Source organism: Falco biarmicus, chromosome 5, assembly GCF_023638135.1.
Source record: "Falco biarmicus isolate bFalBia1 chromosome 5, bFalBia1.pri, whole genome shotgun sequence".
In the NCBI taxonomy this organism is placed as follows: domain Eukaryota; kingdom Metazoa; phylum Chordata; class Aves; order Falconiformes; family Falconidae; genus Falco; species Falco biarmicus.
In genome coordinates this window covers 35836799-35857171 of record NC_079292.1, presented here as the reverse complement: position 1 = coordinate 35857171, position 20373 = coordinate 35836799, and the positions used below count along the sequence as shown (strand labels likewise).

General features: G+C 41.9%; 1 protein-coding gene across 4 annotated transcripts; it reads left to right on the top strand.

Moving 5' to 3' along the window:
* Window positions 1–1077: 1077 nt before the first annotated feature.
* Window positions 1078–19840, top strand: MDM2 (MDM2 proto-oncogene). Of its 4 annotated transcripts, none has more exons than XM_056339511.1 (11): window positions 1078–1232; window positions 1787–1859; window positions 4042–4116; window positions 4474–4607; window positions 4767–4816; window positions 5993–6057; window positions 6208–6301; window positions 8817–8974; window positions 9946–10101; window positions 11753–11830; window positions 13320–19840. In XM_056339511.1, the coding sequence occupies exons 2-11, from the start codon at window positions 1791–1793 to the stop codon at window positions 13887–13889; spliced, it is 1449 nt and encodes a 482-aa protein (XP_056195486.1). In that variant the 5' UTR covers window positions 1078–1232; window positions 1787–1790; the 3' UTR covers window positions 13890–19840. The 4 variants fall into 4 exon arrangements, with proteins under 4 accessions (XP_056195486.1, XP_056195484.1, XP_056195485.1 ...); XM_056339509.1 differs by having other exon boundaries at window positions 8814–8974; XM_056339510.1 differs by lacking the exon at window positions 1078–1232 and adding an exon at window positions 1421–1669 and having other exon boundaries at window positions 8814–8974.
* The last annotated feature ends 533 nt before the right edge of the window (window positions 19841–20373 follow it).

Here is a 20373-nt window from a genome sequence, read left to right as displayed (position 1 = left end):
GTTCTACTTGAAGTTTAGCAATTAATAAGTACCTATCAAAATAACATATTTCCAAATACCCTACACTTAAAAGATACTCAGAATTGCAGAATGGAAGATTACAAGAATATAGGAGAATATGACAGCATCCGGGTCTCTTTGGATGTAAAGTTTTCTCCTAGTTTCCTCTCCTAAATATCAGTGAAAAAAGCAACTTAAAAGGCACAAATGACCATTGCAAATCAAACTAGTATTCAAAGGTGTCATTAGGCAGGCAATGAACACTTTTTTATTCTTGTGTCCCTGAATTTCTGTGGACTATAAGCAAGAGCCTCTGCCTTTATTAACGTTGAAAGAAATTGACGTAAGTTTTCTATCACTAACATATGCTGCAGCTGGATTTGTGCAAGTACAGGGTTGCCATCAGAAGTCTTAAAAGCTGTTTATCTATCCCCCCAAAAGGTCTGATGTTTCAGAACTGGAGCTCACAAACTGGGGGTCCAGAGGGCTGCCACCGGCGGGGACGGCATGGCCTTGCCCCACGCGGGCATGGCTGTGCCTCAGAGCTACCACATGAGTCTGAGGGGAAGTCAGATCTGCCTGCAGCCAAAGACGTTTTAATTTTGGCAGAAATGAGGGTCCGTAGGGAATTCATACACTTTTAGACTGTTGGCTTCAGCTCTGTCTCCCCAGTGCTTCACGTCCACAAGCCACGACGTTTTGTTTACCACAACCCGAGGGTTTCCTCGGTCGGGAGGGGTAACAGGGACGGTGGACAAGAAGAGGAAGGACTTAGACGAGAACATGAAAAGCCACTGGCAAAGCGCTACCCGAGCATCCTACTTCCCGCAGCCCTCGGCGTGGGTGTGGGCAGCACCTGCTGCTGCCTGGCCACGGCCACGGCTGTCCCACAGCCCCGGCTGTCCCACAGCCCCGGCCCGCGGCGTGGGGCGGAACGGAAAACCGCTTCTCCGTTCGGCCCCACGCCGCGGGCCCGGGCTGTGGCTCTCAGGCCCGCGGGGCCCGGGGACGGCGAGCAGGCCGGTGCGGGGCCCGCAGCCGCCAGTGTGACACCGGCGTCGCCTCAGGCCCGCGCGTTGCCCCGAGCCCATTAGGGGGCGCTGGGGAGAGCGCCGGGCCGCGCGGCGCGGCGGCCAAAATGGCGGCGTGGGTCACGGAGCGCGCTGCGGCGTGGTAGCGGCCCCGGCCCTCCGCCCGCCGCGGGCCGGGCAGTGGAGCGGGCGCGGCTGGTGGTGCGTGGGGATCCCGGCTCGCTGGGAGGGCAGGGACTGGGGGGCCGCTCGGGGGTCGCTTTTCGCGCGAGGCGGCCTCGGTGCTGGGGGAGGGGCGGCTGCGGCGCGGCGGGGGAGCTCGCTGGCGGCGCTGAGGTGAGCGCTCTGGCTTCCGCCGGCGCGGGGGGAGAGGCCGGGGCGGGAGGGCGCGGGGCCGGGGCCGCCGCTCCCCGCCGCCGCTGCCCCCCCCCGCCCCGTCCGGTCCTGGCGGCCGCGGTGAGTCAGCGTCAGCCCCCGCCCGCCTCCCGCAGTGACTCGGCAGCGCCGTGCCGGGTCATGCTCGGGCATGTCGGGCCGCGGCCGGCGCAGGAGCTAAGCCCCGACATGCCGCCTCTTGGCAGCGCTATATAAGACCCGGCCCGGCCCGACTCGGCCCAGATACCCGCGGCCGGCGAAGGGTGAGTGGGCGCAGGCGGGGTGGCGGCTGCACCCCCGCGTCTCGGGGCGGGGACGGCACGACCCCGGTTGTGTAGCTGTGTGCCGCGTTGTGAGGTTGTTCCCCCCCTTCGTTGCAGGCAAATGTGCAATACCAAGATGTCCTCCCTCACGGATGCCTCCTCTGTCACCGCTTCGGAGCAAGAGGCGCTGGTCAGTAGCTCTGTTGGACGCGCGAGTTTTTCATGCTTTTTGCAGAGTTTCTGGCTGCTCGTTCAGAAGGGCAGCAGCCTCGCTCAGCCAGCGCCGGGTAGCGAAGAGCCAGGAGATCCGCTGAAGATGGGCTGGGTTTGATCCCGTACTTGTGAAGCAAATCTTTCTCGTTCGTGGTTGAGACCTGAGGGTGATGGTTTAGGCCTGGGCTCTGTTTCCTGGAGACTTTTGATGGCCAGGTTGCTTTCTTGTAATAAAAAGGAACTTTATGGTCCGGTTTGATCACGGTAAGTATTTGGTGGTGAGAATTGTTAATAGTTCATAACTGAAGGGTTGTGGAAGATCTCCGTTGTGGAAAACGTACGTTGTGAAATAATCTTGTCATTACAACTGAAGGTTTTCGACTTCGGCATTTTCATTTTATCCTTTATTGGAATTCATAAGGAAGTTGTAATAAGAGGCTTCGTTTGGTCTGTGTTTATGACTTTGCGTATCTAGGCTTTCCATCATACAGTGACAGTTCTGCTGTCCTGGCTTTCTGACTAAGTTTTCTTGAGGGTGGTAAGTTTTCTTCAGGGTGGAAGCCTGTGTGTTAGACCTGAGATGTGATTTTAAAAAGGCATGTGAATAGCCACGCTTGAAGTGGATTACTTCTTGTAGAAGGGTAAAATTTAAAAATGTAGACCAATAACAACTTCGAAAAAGTGAATAGCAGAACAGCAGACAGTTTGAAGTTGATGTTTTTTTCTCGTTTATTTTTTTTTAAAGTTGTCATAATGTGATGCTATTGTCAAGAACTTCATACATGCAGGAGTCGGGGAGAGAGGGCTGGGCAGTAAAAGCATCTTGAACCCATGGGTCTGGTTGTGGATTCAGAGATCTGAAACTGTTCTTTGCTTTCCTATGCTCAGCTGTCATTAGTAGTTTAATAAGTTATTGTTTGCTTCCTTTATGAAACTGTAATATATGCCAGACGCTCTAAATAATTCAGTACTTAAGAACGGGTGAATAGACATCCAAGGTTGTCCACAAGCTTTATTGTTTTCATTATGTGTAATTCATGGAACTAATCTCTTGTTAATGAACTACAACTTAAACGTTGGTTTTAGCAGATACTTGAAATGGAATGTAGGGAAATTCCCCCCCCCCCTTCCGTTAGGCATTTATTCCTTGTCTTATGAGACTTGATTCACACTGATTCACTTTCCTAGAAAAGAAGCATTTTATACATTTTTTTTTAAATTTTAGGGAATACATTAGGATAGCTATAATATTAGCCTGGTTTTAGAATGGTTAATGTACTGTTAAAAGTGGCAATATTAGAATATACTGCAGTGGGAACCATCAGTGGCTTCACAGGCATTTTGTTCGCAGTTGTGGCAGCAACTGCAGCCTGTTCTCATCTCCTGCCCTCGTACTGGCACAGCTGGCTATGGAACAGTGTAATGAATGGGATCTGGACGCAGCTTGGGCCAGAAGAAAAATAAAAAAAGAGGGCTGGGAAAGTGATTTTTTTTTTAAAAAAAAAACCAAAACTTTAAACTTTTCCCTTTTCAACCTCAGAAATTGTCATAGACTGGCCGCACATGTAACTGTGCTAGCACACGATGGGCCATTGCTACGTAGGAGTGATTGAAGTACAATGGAAAGGACGGGGTGTGCTTATCCTAGTTAAGAAAAGTCTTCAGAGATTTGCAGCCCAGCTGGCAGGCAAATGCAAACCCAGCAACTGTCACAGGAAGAAACGAGGAAAGAGGTGGACCGGTGTTCTGCTTTGTGACTTGCACTCTGGACCTGACAGTCACAAAGGTCCATTTGCCTTCCTCCATCCCCTTTGGGAGTCACTCACTGTAGTGACTGAAGGAGTGAAGCTGAATTCCTTAGGACCCAGCCGTGTACTTTGAACTACCAAATGAGTCCTGTAGTTCAAGTAGAGGAGTCTTTATGCAGTGATGAAAGATTAGGGTTTGTGCTGACAGTGTATGAGGACTTCAATATGATTTGGTTCCTGTTATTTTCTTTAAAGTTTAACTGCCAAGTCAAAAAATCTTGTGTGTGGATAGGTTTTAATGTAGTTGTGTGTTTGTATATCAACATAATACAGAAGGAGGAAGCCAGCCTCTAAACAGTGTTTTGTTTGGTGAATAGTTGATGCATTCTGTTTTTCTTCTTCCCCACACAGGTTAAACCAAAGCCACTATTGTTGAAGTTGTTAAAGTTAGCTGGTGCAGAAAAGGACACTTTTACTATGAAGGAGGTGAGAACTTTTAATCACTACAGGTAGATTACAGTGAATACTGTAGATTGTTCTTTTGTTTTGGGTGAATGAGTTCGTGGCTTATCTAGAAGATATTAAGACTAGGTATTGTTTTTATTCTCCTGCTGACAGGTTAGGTGGCGTTTGTTTAGAAACTAGTTTCTCAAAATGTGAACAGAAGTATCTGGTGATCTATAGAAGAGCGGAGTACTGGGTGAATGATAGATGAAAATTGTACCTCAAATGGAGTTTTAGGCAATCTATGAGAAGAGCAAATTTCAATGAATTTAATGTGTTTTCTCTCACACTTGAATCAACCTGGGTATTTAATGTCTGTATATGCTATTTATTTTACAGGTAATATTCTATCTTGGACAATATATTATGTCTAAACAATTATATGATGAAAAACAGCAACATATTGTACACTGTGCAAATGATCTCCTGGGGGATTTATTTGGAGTAACAAGCTTTTCAGTAAAAGAACACAGGTAAAATGGGATTCTTTTCTGAGAGTCTGGTTGTGAAATAATGGAGAACGTAACGCGTATGGCCTTTTTTTAACTCTTTGAATCTTCAGAGATGGTAAGCTGTCTTTTGCAATTACATGTAGCTAATTTGCAACATCTCTTTCTTTATCCCTGCCTAAGGAGACTATATTCAATGATTTCCAGAAATCTGATAGCAATCAATCAACAAGGTAAGCTAGTTTGGGGAGGACCTTTTGTTTTGGGAAACACTAGTGGAGAAAATGTAACTAACTTCAATCAATGTATCTTGCATGTAGTGATCAGATAACCTTGATCTCTCCATAATTAGCTATTCTGTAATTTTGTCTGACTAGAACCAGAGCAAGTGTAGAGCTGAACACAGAGGACTACATTGCAAAATTAGTTTCTAATATGACAAAAATAGCTTCTTGAACTTATGCCACTAATGAAGTCGGGGCAAATGCTTTTTGTTTTTTCTGTTAGTAGTGTTGTGTTTCGATTTTAAAACTGCGTGTGGAGTACATTTAGAACTGGTCACTCTCAGCTACACTGAGTCCTATTTTAAAAGGTCTGTACATTTAAAAAAGTAGCTTTGCGATAACTTTGTGGATAGCTACTCCATAAATGGAGAATTTTTTCTTACAGTTATCTTTCCTGAAGTATAAAAACGCTCAATATAGTGGTAATTTTTGACGAATGTAAGGAGTGAACCAGAAGTTAGACAAGGGGAGCTATTTTGTAAATTGGCTTCTAAATCCGTATTAAGACACCCTTTGTTTCTGATTAATCCTAAAGGCAAGTGTTAGGTGCTAAAGGTGGGAAACAGGCTCTCTTTATTATCCCTTATTGTTACACTTGCAGATTTAAATTACCTCACACATTCTTTTCTTGAAAGATAATTTATTAATTCAGGGTCCATCTGGTTGTAAGCATATATAATTAATAACAAATATTTTTCTATTCTAGTTTGTCTTTTTAATTCAGCATTCCCATAAGATGATAGCTAGTAAAATATACTTTGGAGAGGAAGAAGTGAAAAATATTTCCTGCCTGTGTTCTTTCATATCTGCAGAATCCCAGCTGATGCACAGCCTTCACTTGTCGACATTTATAATAAAATTTTTTGCAGTTGAGGTTTCTTCTTCCTCCCCACTTTCCCACTTTAGTAGTGTCACAAGGAGAGTGCTGCACACACCTGAAAAGCAAAGGAACGGGGTTGATTTTTCCATTTTTTTGCAAAATGTCTGAATTTAAGTTCTAAATAGAATTTACTTTGTAAATGCTGTGTGCAGTTAACTTCTCTCCCTTGCTTTTATTGTAATGTTTTTGAGCCTGAAACTAACTTTTTCTGCTGTACTGTATTATGGTGTTTGGTTTGGTTTCAGACTCTGGGCTTGCTGACACACCTGAAGATGATGACAGATTTCGGCTTGAAGAAGAGAATGTTACGGTGATTTTTTTTTTTTTTTAAATAAATGTTCTGAAAGTATAAATTCTACTTAGTTTTGCATGATAGTGTCTGTGGTTTAGATGCAGGTAGTTGATTCTAGCCTTTTACCACATACTTGTGCTCAGGCTTACTCAGTATTTTGTTAACCAGGAATCCATGCAAGAGTTAGAAGAGAAGCAGACTTCATCAAATGTGACTTCCAGACCAACTACATCTACTAGAAGGAGAACACACAGTGAATCTGGTATGTGCAGATTTATGATGCAGAGCTTTCAGTAGCATGGCCGCTTAGGAAAAGTACATTCTGTTGCCTTACTGACTTTAAAAGATGCTGACATACTATTCATGTTTCTCTGCTTATCTAAAACAAAATGTTCAGTCTGGAAGAAATACACAATTCCTTGTGTTGCTCCAGTGTCATATTGCAGTTTGGATCTCTCAGACTTTTTAGTAACATGATGGAGTAACTTGTTCCACAGATCTGTTAAACTTGCTCACATCAGCAGGACTTAATCAGTTGTGTTGTCTTCACGATGAGAACACTTTTTGTTTATAAGACTGGTGTAGTCAAATTCATTTTAGTTCCCTCTGTAGATAGCCACAAACTTTTACATTTTGTTTGCTCTCTAAAACCAGTTTTCATTGGATTTCGATCGGTGACAGGTGTCAGAGGTCAGGTAGTAATATGGCATGAGTTCAGATATGTTTAGATACCTGACCATTCATTAAGCGCTTTTTAAAACATCTGGTTACATAAGCATCATATTTGTATCCTCTTTCTCTTTACTGTGGTTATTCAGTAATCGCTGACAAACACATTTTCAGAATCCGTAATATTTCTTCCAATAATCAGCAAATAACAACTGGTCAGTATAAATAACACTGAAGTTTCTCAGTGGAAGTGTTCTCTACAGTTCTACTTAAATGCTATTCTGTGGAATTTCTTAACGTTAGTTTGTTCCATCACTTACCTCTGTTACCTCATGACTTGGTGGTTGTAATTACTCAGGCAGTGATTACCTTCCGTCACTGCATAGAATTCCCTTTTCTTCAGTTGCTTGGGAACATTTTTCAGTTCCTCAGCTTGTGTGTAGTATTTTTTTGTGTTCATCGTCGGCCACTTATGTTGGTCAGTCCAGAAACTGTGCTGCATTGCTGAGCGGTTTGCACTAAATTAAAAGAACATTTTAATGTTGTAACAAAAACTAGTGAAGGGATGGAAAGTCTCAGTTAAACATCATGACCTGTAATATTTAGGCATGACCCAGAGCAAATACGGTTCTGTGTTGTGCTTACTTATTGTAGGCTTGATTATTAACTCTTGTCTTTGCATCCATTTATTAGTTTGTTACAACCTTAAAAGTTCTTTTAATATAGTGTTTTTATATACACTTTTTTTCTAATTTATAGGAAATCTTCCTTTTAAACCACTATTCTTGTTAAATTGGGATGGTAGCGGCTCCTTTGGAGCCGCTTATGTAGTGTATAGAAACCTTGTGGTGATACAGTATCAGTACAGCATGGAGCCATGACAACTAAATGAGGACAACGATGGACAGGAGCAACCCTTGGGCCTGGGGGCACCAAATTTGGTGGGGCTCTCAGGGCGGAAAAAGAAAAGAGAGGGGCTGAGCCAAGAAGCACCAAGGGAAAGTAAGAGAAGTCTCAAAGTATGTACAAGTGTTTTGTTCTCTTTTCTTATACAATGAAAGATTCAAGACTTGAAGACTTGTGGATTGTCAGGGTGTGTTTTCAAGGCAAGGGAGAAGCTGGGCAATAGAGGGTGGGTGCAGAAGGCACCTGTAGGAGGGCAGCAGGCTCTTACTGAGGTCTGTTGGATGAACCAAGGTGTCAGGCCTCTTTGGGGGAGGTTTTCACTCCGCTGCACTTACATACTGGCTTTACAGCGCCTAAAAGCGGAGCTGAATTTTGACTTGCCTACCCCTAAAATGCTGTCCCCCTGCTCCTTACACTGCCATAGGTGGTTGTTTCAAAACATGATGTATTTTAAAAGCATTGTCTTTTTGCCTTCCAACGAAGCGTATCTAGTAAGCACAGCTTAAAGCAATGCTTTCGAGTTCAGTTTTCATACAGTATGCCTTGAAGATTTTCTTGCTAGTGTGGTGAAAGTCATAACGGTTTGTTACCAAAATCCTGTTGAGTAATTGCATATAATGCAACTATTAACTGATAAATTCATTGAGGTGTCCGAAACTTGAACCTGAACTTACTTATCATGCATAGCATGAGGTTCTTTGTATGTGTGTTACCTGGGAGCTAGTTGCTGTCTCCCTGCAAATTCTAGGATGAGCTCGGACCCCTCTGAAAGTGCCTTTCTGTCTACTGACTGTAGAGGGATCTAGGACAATTAAGATCCTGACTGCATTTCTTAAAATTATCAGGGGTTTAACATGTCATGTGTGAAGTGGAGTAAAAATGCTTCCAAATTTGCAATTATTTCCTGCGTGTGGAGACTGCCATTTACAAGCCGTACTGATGGGACAAGTGGGGAAAGCCAGCCCCTGAAATCCTGGTTTCAGGAATGTTTCTCTTTTTTTCATGTTTCTCAGTGCTTCTGTGTCTTTTTTAAACAAGTTTTTGGTGTACTTTTTTTTTCCCCCACAAAATAATACTGAATTACTTTATTTTTCTTAAATTGTTACATAAGTAACATTATATTTTACGCTTCTGTTAAGCTTAAAACTGCACATTGCATAGATGTTTTTTTCGTAATAAAAATTCTTGAATATGCCCAGAAGAAAATTCTTCAGATGATCTGCATAGTGACAGAAGAAAACGACACAAGTCAGACAGCATTTCGTTGACGTTTGATGAAAGTCTCTCATGGTGTGTAGTCAGTGGTCTGTGCCGTGAAAGAAGCAATAGCAGTGATTCAACAGATTCTCTTTCCATTCCTGTAAGTCAAAAAAATATATTTTTGTGGTACAAATTTTGCAGATGCCACAAGTGCAAATTGCATCTTAAAACATAATGTTCTTAAGTAAAAGCAGCAATGCCTTCAATGGTATCTGAGGGAAGAAAAGAGGCTGAAAGAATAGTTGTGTGGGTGGAGTGGGGTCTTTTGTAGATCTGTTGACAAAGCTGAAGTAATTTTTTTTTCATATATTAACTACAACTATTCTTTTAAAAACAGATTCTTTCTGCTTGGCATGTATTGAAAAAATGCCAGATGTATTTTGTGTTTTAAAATAAGTATTCTGTAGAATGCTAAGAGAAGAAGAGCAGTCACAGACATTCCACAATTTGGAATAGTTGGTAGCTCCAGTACAGATTCCGTAACGGAACGAAGTAGTGACCTGATGATATACTATTCATTTTCCAACCCTTCGCTTTTCTTTTTATTGTCTTCAGGAATCACTGAGACAGATATCTGTGGTTATATTAAGTTACGAAGATCTAAACTAACAGTGTTCATAGTCATATGCTGCACTCTGAATTGACAGAACTAGTAATATATCTTAACTCTTGCTATTTTATAATTGATTAGCTGCTGTCTCAAGGTTAATAAAGTCGATGAGAATAGAGAATTTAATGACATGTAGCCAAAAGACTGCATCTGCTTGCAGTTCTCCCACTTTTTAGGAGAGCCTTTGTGAAACAGTACCTCTAGTCTTCCAAGCTGGCTGTAGGTTGACTGCAGACTCTTATTACAGAACTGACAAAAGGCTTTCAGAACTAGCTTTATTTTTACCTACTTGGTATAGGTTTGTCTCATAAAAGTTGTTTTGTCTAACAGCAGCTGGTCTCATTTCTTCCATAGCTAATTAAACTTGATAGTTCAGTTTTACCATACAAGCTATCTTAACGGGAATGGTTATGGATATGGGCTAGTGAGGTTGAGCGTGTACTTTTTCCCTCCCCCCTCAGGATCTTGATGCCAGTTCATTAAGCGAAAACTCCGATTGGTTTGACCACAGTTCTGTTTCAGACCAGTTCAGTGTAGAGTTTGAAGTTGAGTCTATTTATTCAGAAGATTATAGCCATAATGAAGAAGGACAGGAGCTCACAGATGAAGATGATGAGGTATACGATTTATTCTGTTTGGGTTTTTTGTGACTGGGGGGGGGGAGGGTAGTGAGAGGGGGAAGGAAACTCTACAGGAATACTTCATCTTGAGGTTCCAGCAAGAAGTAACACTTCAGGTTTATTTCAGGACTACATGTGCCATGTCACAGATGCACCCAGTTGTTCAGTAAGTCAAATTACAAGACTGTGCAGCTGGGTCACCATTATACACCCCACTAGGCAGTAACCAGAATGGTGCTAAGACTTTCTGCAGGTTGTGAAAAAGACTCTTGACAGTCTGGAAAAGTCTCTTCAGCTTCACACGGTAGCTGTTGGAATTGATGGTAGCATGTCTGCTTGAGTGTATTTCTCCATTTTTAATTATGGAAGTACATGTTGAGCTTTGACAACACTTTTTATACTGAATGAAAACTTGCCTAGTAACCCTTTGCAAAAAGGGGTATTTGTGATTCATTTGCCTTCATGAATATAAATGTTTTATAGAGATGCTGAGGTACAATTTTAGAAACTTCTATTAGGAGGCAAGATAGTAAAACTGCAATTAACATCATTTTCCAGAGATCTAGATACCTGGAATATTAGGAATGAAATGGGAAACTCACCCCACCCCCACCCCCCCACCCCCCACCCCCCGAGTTACTTTTGTATTACTCCAAAGAGGCGAGTGAATCAGCCTATGGCAAGATTGGGTAAATACCAGAGCCAGAATTCACCAGGGACTTACATGATTGTGATACTTGTCAGGCTGAATGGGACTGACTGTACTGATGTACACTGCGTTATAGTGCTGCAGAGCTGCACCCTGAAATAAGATGGTGATTTGGAGAAAGAAAGGATTGAGGTGTGCCCCTGCTCCCAACAGCATTGTTGAGAATTGGAGAATGGCAGAGGTTGGAAGTGGCCTCTGGAGGTCATCTTACCCACCCCTCCTGGCTCAAGCAGAGCTGATGGCCATGGGCCATGTCCAGAGACTTGAATATCTCCAAGGATGGAGGCTCTGCAGCTGCTCAGGGCAACCTGTGCTAGTACTTAGTCACCCTCACTGAAAAGAAAAGAGAAAAAAAAAAAAGTTTCTCCTGATGTTCAGACAGAGCCTCATGTGTTTAAATTTCTGCCAGTTGCCTCTTGTCCTGTTGCTGGACAGCACTGAAAAGAGCCTGGCTCTATCTTCTTTACCTGCTCCTTTTAGGTATTTACACACATTGATAAAACCCCCTTGAGCCTTCTCTTCTCCAGGCTGAATTGTCCCAGATCTCTCAGCCTTTCCTCATGTGAGAGCATCTCTAATCCCTTAGTAATCTTGGTGGCCCTTCACTGGACTTTGCAGTAGCTCCGTATCTGTCAGGCACTGAGGAGGCCAGAGCTGGGCACAGTGCTCCAAGTGTGGCCTCACGGGTGCTGAGCAGAGGGGAAGGAGCACCTCTTCTAGGAAGTGGTACCTTCTGTCTGTCTAGTCTCTTCAAACTTACGTGTTACAAGTGTGAACAGAATGCCCCAAAACCAGTCATCAGATTTTGTGGAGTTACTTGCTAATGTAAATTAACGTATTAGAGATCTGTCAGAAAATCTGTTGAATTAAAAATCTGTCATATTTTTAATTGAATGCCAAAAAACCAGTTACATCAATACTTTTTTTTATTTAAACCAGGTATATCAGTTGACTATTTACCAGGATGACGATAGTGATGCTGATTCGTTTGATGAAGATCCAGAGATTTCTCTAGCTGTGAGTAAAAACTTTACTGGCAAAGCATCACAAGTTGGGTGAACTGACAGAGTAGATCAAGGAGTATAGGTGATTTCTGTTGCTACCAGTGATTTTTTTTTTAAGAATTAAATTGACTTTTTCTTCTGTGCTTAAAGAAAAGATTCCAAGACAGTATTTTAATTGTTGAACATGTGATTATTAATAAACCTTGATATTTATTTTTTATTTAAAATTAGTAAACTACTTAATCCATTAAAAACTTAGTTTCACTGACTTAAATGAAGGAAATTACTTGGAGTCTAAATCTGACCTTTTGCACAAAATGCAAAAAAAAAAAAATCTTAGTTGCATATGCATATATTTAAAAAAATCTTACAAATCATAATACTTAGTTTTATTGTCAAACCTGAATTAATGTGTAGCATACTGATACGAAGACAAACCTGTTTTCAGAACAGTTAAGTGAGGCTTTTTCTAAATTCTGTGAGACCATTTTTGGTGTGGGAAGAAATTCAGGGGTTTGAGGCAAAGTATGTAGACATATGTGGGGAAAAAAAACACACACTAGAATTAATATGCAGTGTATCTTTTTGTATATATTTGCTTTTCACAGTTGAAGCTTGAATAAAGCTGTTGTCCAAAACTGTCTGAAGTGTTCAGTCCCTTGATGGTCTGTAGGACTGAGGGTGTAGAAGGCAGAGCTAGCCACCACCTAAAAGCATAGCGCTACTTATGTATGGAAAAATATGTTGCTTTTTAGGAATTGAAATTGGTCTTTCAAGCTTTTGATATCACTGATATTATTCAGGACTCAGTGCTTTGAGTCTTCTAAATAGGTTTTGGGGGTTTTTTTTGTTTGTTTTTACTCCTGCTATGGCACGCATTATTTCAAAGGGTCTCCTTAAAAATTAATATTTTCAATAAGATAGTGGCTTATTTTCAGCATAGTGTATGGTGTAATCTCTTGAGAGGGATTCAGCTGTTTTTTTCTTTTTTTTTTTTTTTTTAAAATGGCTGACTTTTTCTATTCTTTAATACTACTGTGTCAGAGTGCCCTCACCCGACTGGTTTGCACACCAGCAGCTTAGCATACCACAGGTTAAACGTCCCTCCAATCTTTAATAGTTTCAGTTTCGGAAGTCTGTTGTTGAAAATAACGGGAATGGTGGCTATTTTATCAGAAGGAAGTTTTTTCATGAGGTTCTCTGAAGACTTTATAGTCTTGTTTCTTCAGTTTTGGATAGGAAATAATAAACCATCATTGTTCTACCTCTATTTCACAAATCTGCAAAAAGAAAGAAAATCAGTCTTTTTTTAAAATCAAGGCTGTTTTAATCTAGAACCATGAAATGGGGCCAAACACTGAATGGAATTTTAAAATTGTAAACAAGTCAGTAGCTCAAGATAGTTATTATTTTGGGAGTAATAAATTGTTTATAATCTCTGAATACTTCAGTTGTAAGCATTCCAAGTAGCTTAAGCTGTTCCAACCTTTAATTCACTAAAGGATTATTGGAAGTGTCCCGAATGTAGCGAAATGAATCCTCCACTTCCACGACATTGCCACAGATGCTGGGCCCTTCGTGAGGATTGGCTTCCAGATGAAAAAAGTAATAAACTGGAAAAGAGCAAATTGGAAAGTTCCTTCCCTCTAGAGTCTGAAGAAGGTTTTGATGTTCCTGACTGCAAGAAAGTGAAAATGACTGAAGATAAAGGACGAGCTGTGGAGGAGAGCGAGGATAAAGCAGTACAAATTTCAGAGTCCCAGGAAAGTGAAGATTTTTCCCAGCCATCAACATCGAGCAGCATGTTTTGCGGCAGTCAGGAGGACTATAAGGAACCTGAGAAGAGAGAGATGCAAGACAAAGAGGAAAACATGGAATGCACTCTGCCCATTACCAGCATAGAGCCCTGCGTCATATGTCAGAGCAGACCTAAAAATGGCTGCATAGTTCATGGCAAAACAGGACACCTCATGTCTTGTTTCACGTGCGCAAGAAAACTTAAGAAGAGGAACAAACCCTGCCCAGTATGCAGACAGCCCATACAAATGATTGTACTAACTTATTTTAGTTAGATGGATGTTGACTGGAAAGCAGCAAAAGGAACTTCGTAGACTGGTTAAGAGAGTAAGAAACTATTTTTGTATGCTTACTGGAAAATTAATATTTTGAGTCTCTTTGGTATGAAAAGCAATTGCTGAAAAAAATGCACTGGAGGTTAGCCTAATGTTCATGAGTCAACTTGGAAGATTTTTAAATCCGTCTCAATAGAAGTAACCAATTCCTGTAAACTACCTGCCTCTCAAAGTGTTTTATGTTCAAGTTAGAGCACTTGTTTTAGTGGATTAAATACGCTCATTAAAACCCCAAATTCAGTAATTATGAGAGGAGGGACATGTTGAAGAGTTCTTTTGAGTTCCTCCTCTTAAGAAGATAGAAGATTCTCCAAATTCCCCTATCTGTTGCCTGGTGTCTTCACCAGGCTCAGTCAGAACCCTCGCAGAGTCAATTAAATAAATAAATAGAATGTTGTTCTCCTCATTCCCAAAACTTAAATTTCTCCAAGTAAATTACGGGGGAGATCTTAGCAGAAAGTGGGGGAAGATGCAATAGAAAATAATTTTAAGGTTTTAGAAAGAGAAAAGGGTATTGTGTGTCTTTCATTTTTATAGTGTGCGTTGTAAACTTCAGGACTGTGTGTGTCCTGAGAAGTCATTGATCAGAGTTCTGTCTTACAGTTATCTTTTAAACGTCCTGAGAAACTGGCTCTTAAAATGCTTGGTGGGTTTGGAGGTCTGTACTATTCCGATGATTATTTTAGCAGTGCGAGAAAAGACACGAACAGGTAAGATAAATGAAGGAGACGCCATGTAGTCGTCAGGCAATACTAGTGGGACAATCGTATTCTTTTTCTGCACTAGTTTTTGACTTCAGCAGTATAGCGTGCAGCTTGACCGCTACATTTGCTTTAATAAAAACAGTAAGGAAAAAAAAGTTCACCTCCATCCACAGAAGCGAATAAGCTGTGTAATTCTAGTTCACATAGACATTCTTTAAATTCAGTACTTTTCCCAACTTAGCTGGTTTTATCTGTATCACAAACACTCTGAAAATCTGTTGCAAGGTGTTTGGCCAACTGAAAACAGGTCTCACTGGACCTGTCCTTTAGTGCTTTTAGCTCTTGTCTCCTCCCTGCACTTTGACGAAAACTTTGTGAAACATACCAGATCCTTTATTAAGGAGCCTACTAACCGACTCGGTTCTGTAGTGCATTCAGAGTAGGTAGCATGAGCCAGTTTTTGTAAGCTCAGGTATGGTCAGGGTCTAGTTTGATTACTCCTGTGAGCTGTTCTTCAGGTGGAGAGTTTCTGTGCCAGTGAGTTGTATTTATTCCTTTGGAAAACTAGGTTACAAAAGGAGTTGTTTTATTTTAGCACCTTTTAATTTTACAGGTAGGTGCTGATGTATCTGCCCATTAGAGAATGGCAAATCCATAAGTAGACAGGGGAGTGCCAAGAACACAGAAGTTGTGCTGTGCATCCTGCAGGCCGAAGTGAAACGGCTTCCTCACCACCACCGGTACAAAACAGTTGATGCGTCTGCACAGAGACTCTTACCGCTGTAGCTGCCTTCATGTCAGAGCTAAAGTAGTTAGCATGAAGTGTCTGTAACCCAGGGCTGCAAATGCCTGGAAGGGAAGTCTCTCGGTTTCAGAAAGTACCTAGGAAAGGGACACGAAGCTGTATGGGAGAGACTCGGCCGGCAAAGAAATACCTTCATAGGTAGACTGAATTACTGGGGTCGCTTGTGTCTTGTTCATACATTTGAGCCAATTTTTGAAAAATACTATTAAAAGTCACTGGTGTATCTGAAGTTTTATTATAATTCATTGTAAGTAAACAAAATGTAAAACCCAGTTGCAAGTTTCTTCACATTCTTACTTGCAAATTTCTTGCCCCTTGCAGTTTGAAAAATTGACAGCAGGTGTCTGGAAGTTCTTGAAGTTCTTTGGTCAGCAGAGACCTTTCATGGGATCAATAATCCTTCAGCTCCAGATAGAGAAGTCCTTTAGGCAGGTACTTAATTTTTTTTGAAGTAGGGATGCTTCCACCAGATGGCTGTCTGCCTTAAGTCACACTGCTTACTATTTATTTTTCTTAGTTTTGGATTTGATAAACAAGTACAGCAAAGCGAGGCTCTTCCATGGCACCTGCAGGTCAGAACCAAACTGGTTGTATTGCAGTCTGGAATCTGCAGCTGAGAGAGAATTGTAGGTGTGTATATTCAGGAGGAGCATTGATCAATCACTTGGGGACTGTACTTAAAAGGCTTTGTCAGTTGTACTGTCACTTATGCCTTAACACTTTGTCAGCGTGATACCATCTCTAGTCACTGGTGTTTGTGTAACTGCAGGTGGGGGTGGGTGGGGGTGGGGAGCAGGTGCTGTTACCTAGTTCCTGCTGGGACAAATTATACCATCCCACTCTTGGCATTCTCTTTTCAATCAGTCCCCTGATCGAAAAAAAACCCGACCACCACAACCAACAACTCTGCTCACAAAAAGGCATGTATTGTCAGAGCAATGATCCTTGCTGTTCAGTCACTCGGCTTTGGATTTTTCTTGAAAACCAGTGTACTTTCCCGGTAACATTCTCTTTTGTCAGAAGATAAACTGAGAGCACACAGCGTAATCGGCTGTCCCTTTTGGAATCTAAACCTGTACCTCCCTGCATGTCTTCTGCTGTGGAGAATAGCCTGGAAGTACCTTTCGCTCCGTACAATGCAGAGGAAATGGGTCATTTTTATTTCTGCATCTATGGCTAAACTACCATGTGGGAGTGAATCTTTTGTTTTGAATTACATTTTCTGGCTCGGTATTCTTGAAAACTTGTAGCAAGACCTGAGGGTTTCCTTTGTTTTTTTCCCAAAGCATGCCTTACAAATAAGGGAGTGATGAGCTTGGGTGTCTCAGTCCAGTTCAGGTAGGAGACTGTGGCAGGCATGTGCGTGCGCCTCTGGTCTGGGGGTTGTGTGCGTGTGGCGCCGTGAGCCCGGTGCTGTCACCCCAGCCCCAGCTGGGTCTTCAGTCCGGGTGGCTGAACCTTTGGGTCTGCCTCCGCGCCATTGCCCCGGCCTGCGCTCCGTGTGCGTGGCGTGAGTGGTGACCAGCCTGCTGCTCCTCGCCCTCTTCTTCCTGGCCTGTAAATGTGCTTCTGGCCTTGGGTAGCAGCACAGAAGTTAGCCACGTTTTTAGTACAGAAGTTGACAATTGTTACTTAGTGAGATCCTTATTTAATATCGCACACATTTTGCTCTTTAATTTATTTCAGTTTGTAAATATTCTTGTGCTCACAGTTAGTGTCTTGAGCTTTAATTTATTGAACTAGTGTCTCGGTACGTGTGTAGATACATAAACATGCATACTTAGTAAATCAGTCACAAGCAAAATATTTAAGAAATTGTAGCATTACCATAAATACTCAGATCATGTTCAGATTGAGGGGCATGCAAGATCTATGGCTTTGTTTTCTTTTATCCTTCCCTTAAAACAACTTCTGCATTGAACCCAAGCAACGTTTATTAAATAGCGACGGAGGGTGGTGCAACATCAGCGTAGTGAGAATATTGTGATAGTGTTTGTTTCCATTTGGAATGCCATCTCCAAGTACAGCCAAGAAACTGACTGTTTCGTTGTGCTGCTAATGTCAGAGGTGATGGTCTGGAAGATGCAGTGATGTGATGAAGGATTTCAGGGTTCATTTGCAGCTGGTGTTAATTGCTTTTTCCTTTTGAACACGTGACCAAGAAAGTTGAAGGGATGGCAAGATGCTGACAAAATGTGACTGCAGTTTTCAATAATTCTCTTGGTCTGTTCCTTTGTGCACTTCAGGTCGATGGTGTTTATGTACAGATGCTACAAGAACTTGCATTTATTCTTTATATTTTATAAAGTACAATCAACCCACCTTTTGATTAAATACAACTTGTTTCACTACGTAGCTGTTTATTAGTATTGAAATTCAACTTTTGACCTAAGGAAGTGAGGTGCAAGGTGATGTACTCGAGGCAGGTGGCAAAATTGCTTTATTTCTACGTGTGACATTTCTCAGAAAGGCCAGAAGCATTGATATTAAAATATGTCACAACCTTTAATACTGAGTCTTCAATTAAGATTTATTAGTTATGAAGTCTGCTGCTTTTCTCCTTTAAAAAGCTTGCATTGCTGAAACAAGGAGCTGGATTGCTGAGGATACTGGACACACACTGCAAAGATGCTGCTTTTTATAGAGCAGCGCCCCTTGAATGTTGTGGTGTTCCTAAGGAGCACGCTGGAAGAAGTGTGCGCTCTGCCGTACTGCGCAGGAGGCTGTGGCTGCCACGTTGCTTGGCAGTTCAATTTAGAAAGGGTAAAAGTGCTACAGAATTTTGTATGAAGAGTGCTAGGTTTATTCTAACAGCGTGGTACAGTTTTTATGACGGAGTTCTGTTGGCTGTAAATTTGTTTAAATGTCACTGTCTGCAATGTCTGTCTGTGTGGGTATGAAGCTACATGTAAGACTCAGGCAGATTTTCCCCCTTAGAGACTACTGTGAAGGAAAAACAATTCCTCATTCTTACAGGAAGCATCAATAAGAATAATTGTTTCAGAAAATTGCGATCTTACAAAAGAGAGATTAGAAAATTATTAGAAGCATAATGGAAATGAATAAGCTAAACTGAATAAATATAATTCATGTAGAGGTGAAGAACTTTTCTACCCCATCTTAATCTAAAGCTACTGTTGTGTTAGGGCATAACTTTAGAAGTAGAGTTTATAATTTTAAAGCAGTTAATTTATTCAGTTTGATAACTTGCCACAGGTATGGTGGGGCAGCAGTTACCCCAGGACGATAAGGACATTTTGCTGGCCTAAAAAGGGACGTTTGCTGTTGCAGCACTTCCCTGCAGAAAAGGGCATTGACCGTGTGCATGGGACTTGTGGGAGGGCTGTGGTGGTACCTTTCCTAAGCTCTGCTGGCCGCTCTGTCCTTCGTGGTGCCAGCAAGTAGATGCAGGCTTTGGGTGTACGTAGGGTCACCTGTACTTCATAAGGCGCGTGGTGTAGCATGTTTGTACTCTAACGCACGCCCCCTGCGCTGTACGTCCAGCTCCCGCAGGCCGGCGCTTGGCCAGAGCATCGGCTCTCCCGGCTGGCAGGTGCCTGCCAGCTCCAGGGGGCTTACCTGCCCCACCAACCAAACTCTTCTGCTCTTCCATACCCGAGTCAAAGTCTTACCTTGAGTTACTTGTTTAAAGGTTGCCAAACAATACAAAGCAAAAAAGAAACTCCCCAACCCTGAAACCTGGGTTTAAGGTATCTTTTAATAATGGGCTGCACTTAGTGAACACGAAAATTGCTTTTAACTAATGTATGCTTTTTTTGTATTTAGCACAGATGCACTGAAAGCTTCAAGTGGATCCCTCTTGGTAGTATGTGTATATATGTGTGTGTGTGTATATAGATATATCCTACATGTAAAATTTGTTGGTGGTACTTAAAAAAAGGTGTTGCTCCACTTTTGAGTAGATGTTGCTTTAACTTAACATCCTGATTTTAAAGGACAGTTCTTGGTTTTGAGCTCAGTTAGTGGCTGTTGACATGACGATTACACAATACGAAAATACCAAATAGCTTTTCCAGAAGCCAGGTCTTACTTTGTTGTCCGGCTACTAGCTGCAATGACTGTTCAAGAGACTGGTTTATAGTGAATTTAAATAACTATGCAATTTTGCCACTACTTCTAGGTGATGAACACGCTTTTAAGAGCTTGTTATGGTGCATACCTTCTAGATAACCCGGTGCAAGTACTACCGCAGTCGGTAACCACGAGAATACAAATATCGGCTCATATTGCACAGATCCATTTATGAGGAGCATTGTCATGTGTATTGAGTTTGTCTTTTGGTTTTCAGGTTTTCCTTTTCTGAGGAAACTAAACAGTATGTTCCATTTAAAAGCTTTAAATAAAGATTTGTGGATACACTCCTTGGTGCTCTTTTTTTCACGTCAGTGACTTGATCATTAGAAGGTTTTTTTGGTACTTGGTTTTCATGTAGATTTTTAATTCTGTGAGCCAGCGCACAGGCTCGCTCTGCTCTTGCTCAGCTGCTGGGCCGCTGGCTTCTCACAGGTCTCTTGCTTTTGGGGGATGTTAAACTCAAGGGATCTCTAGATCTTCAGCTGTCACTGAAACTAGCCTCTCTAACCGGATGAGGTTTGCGCCTTGCTGAGCATGTCTGCCAGCTTCTGGTGGGTGTTTGTTAGGCATAACCCAAACCGTGTAGTAACAGGGTTGTGGAACATACTTAAGCCATTGCTGAAACTATTCAGCTTACACAGTTCTGAGATGTATGCGGTTTGTTCCAAACCAAATTCAGTTAAAAATGGGTAACAGCAACAGTATAAAGTTGTCGGTGATTGTTTGCACGTTGTTTTCAACAGCTCTGTCTTAGGAGAACACCAAAGACCTGAGTTACTCTCTTTTGCCTGATGGCACAGATTATCATTAAGCTTCCAGC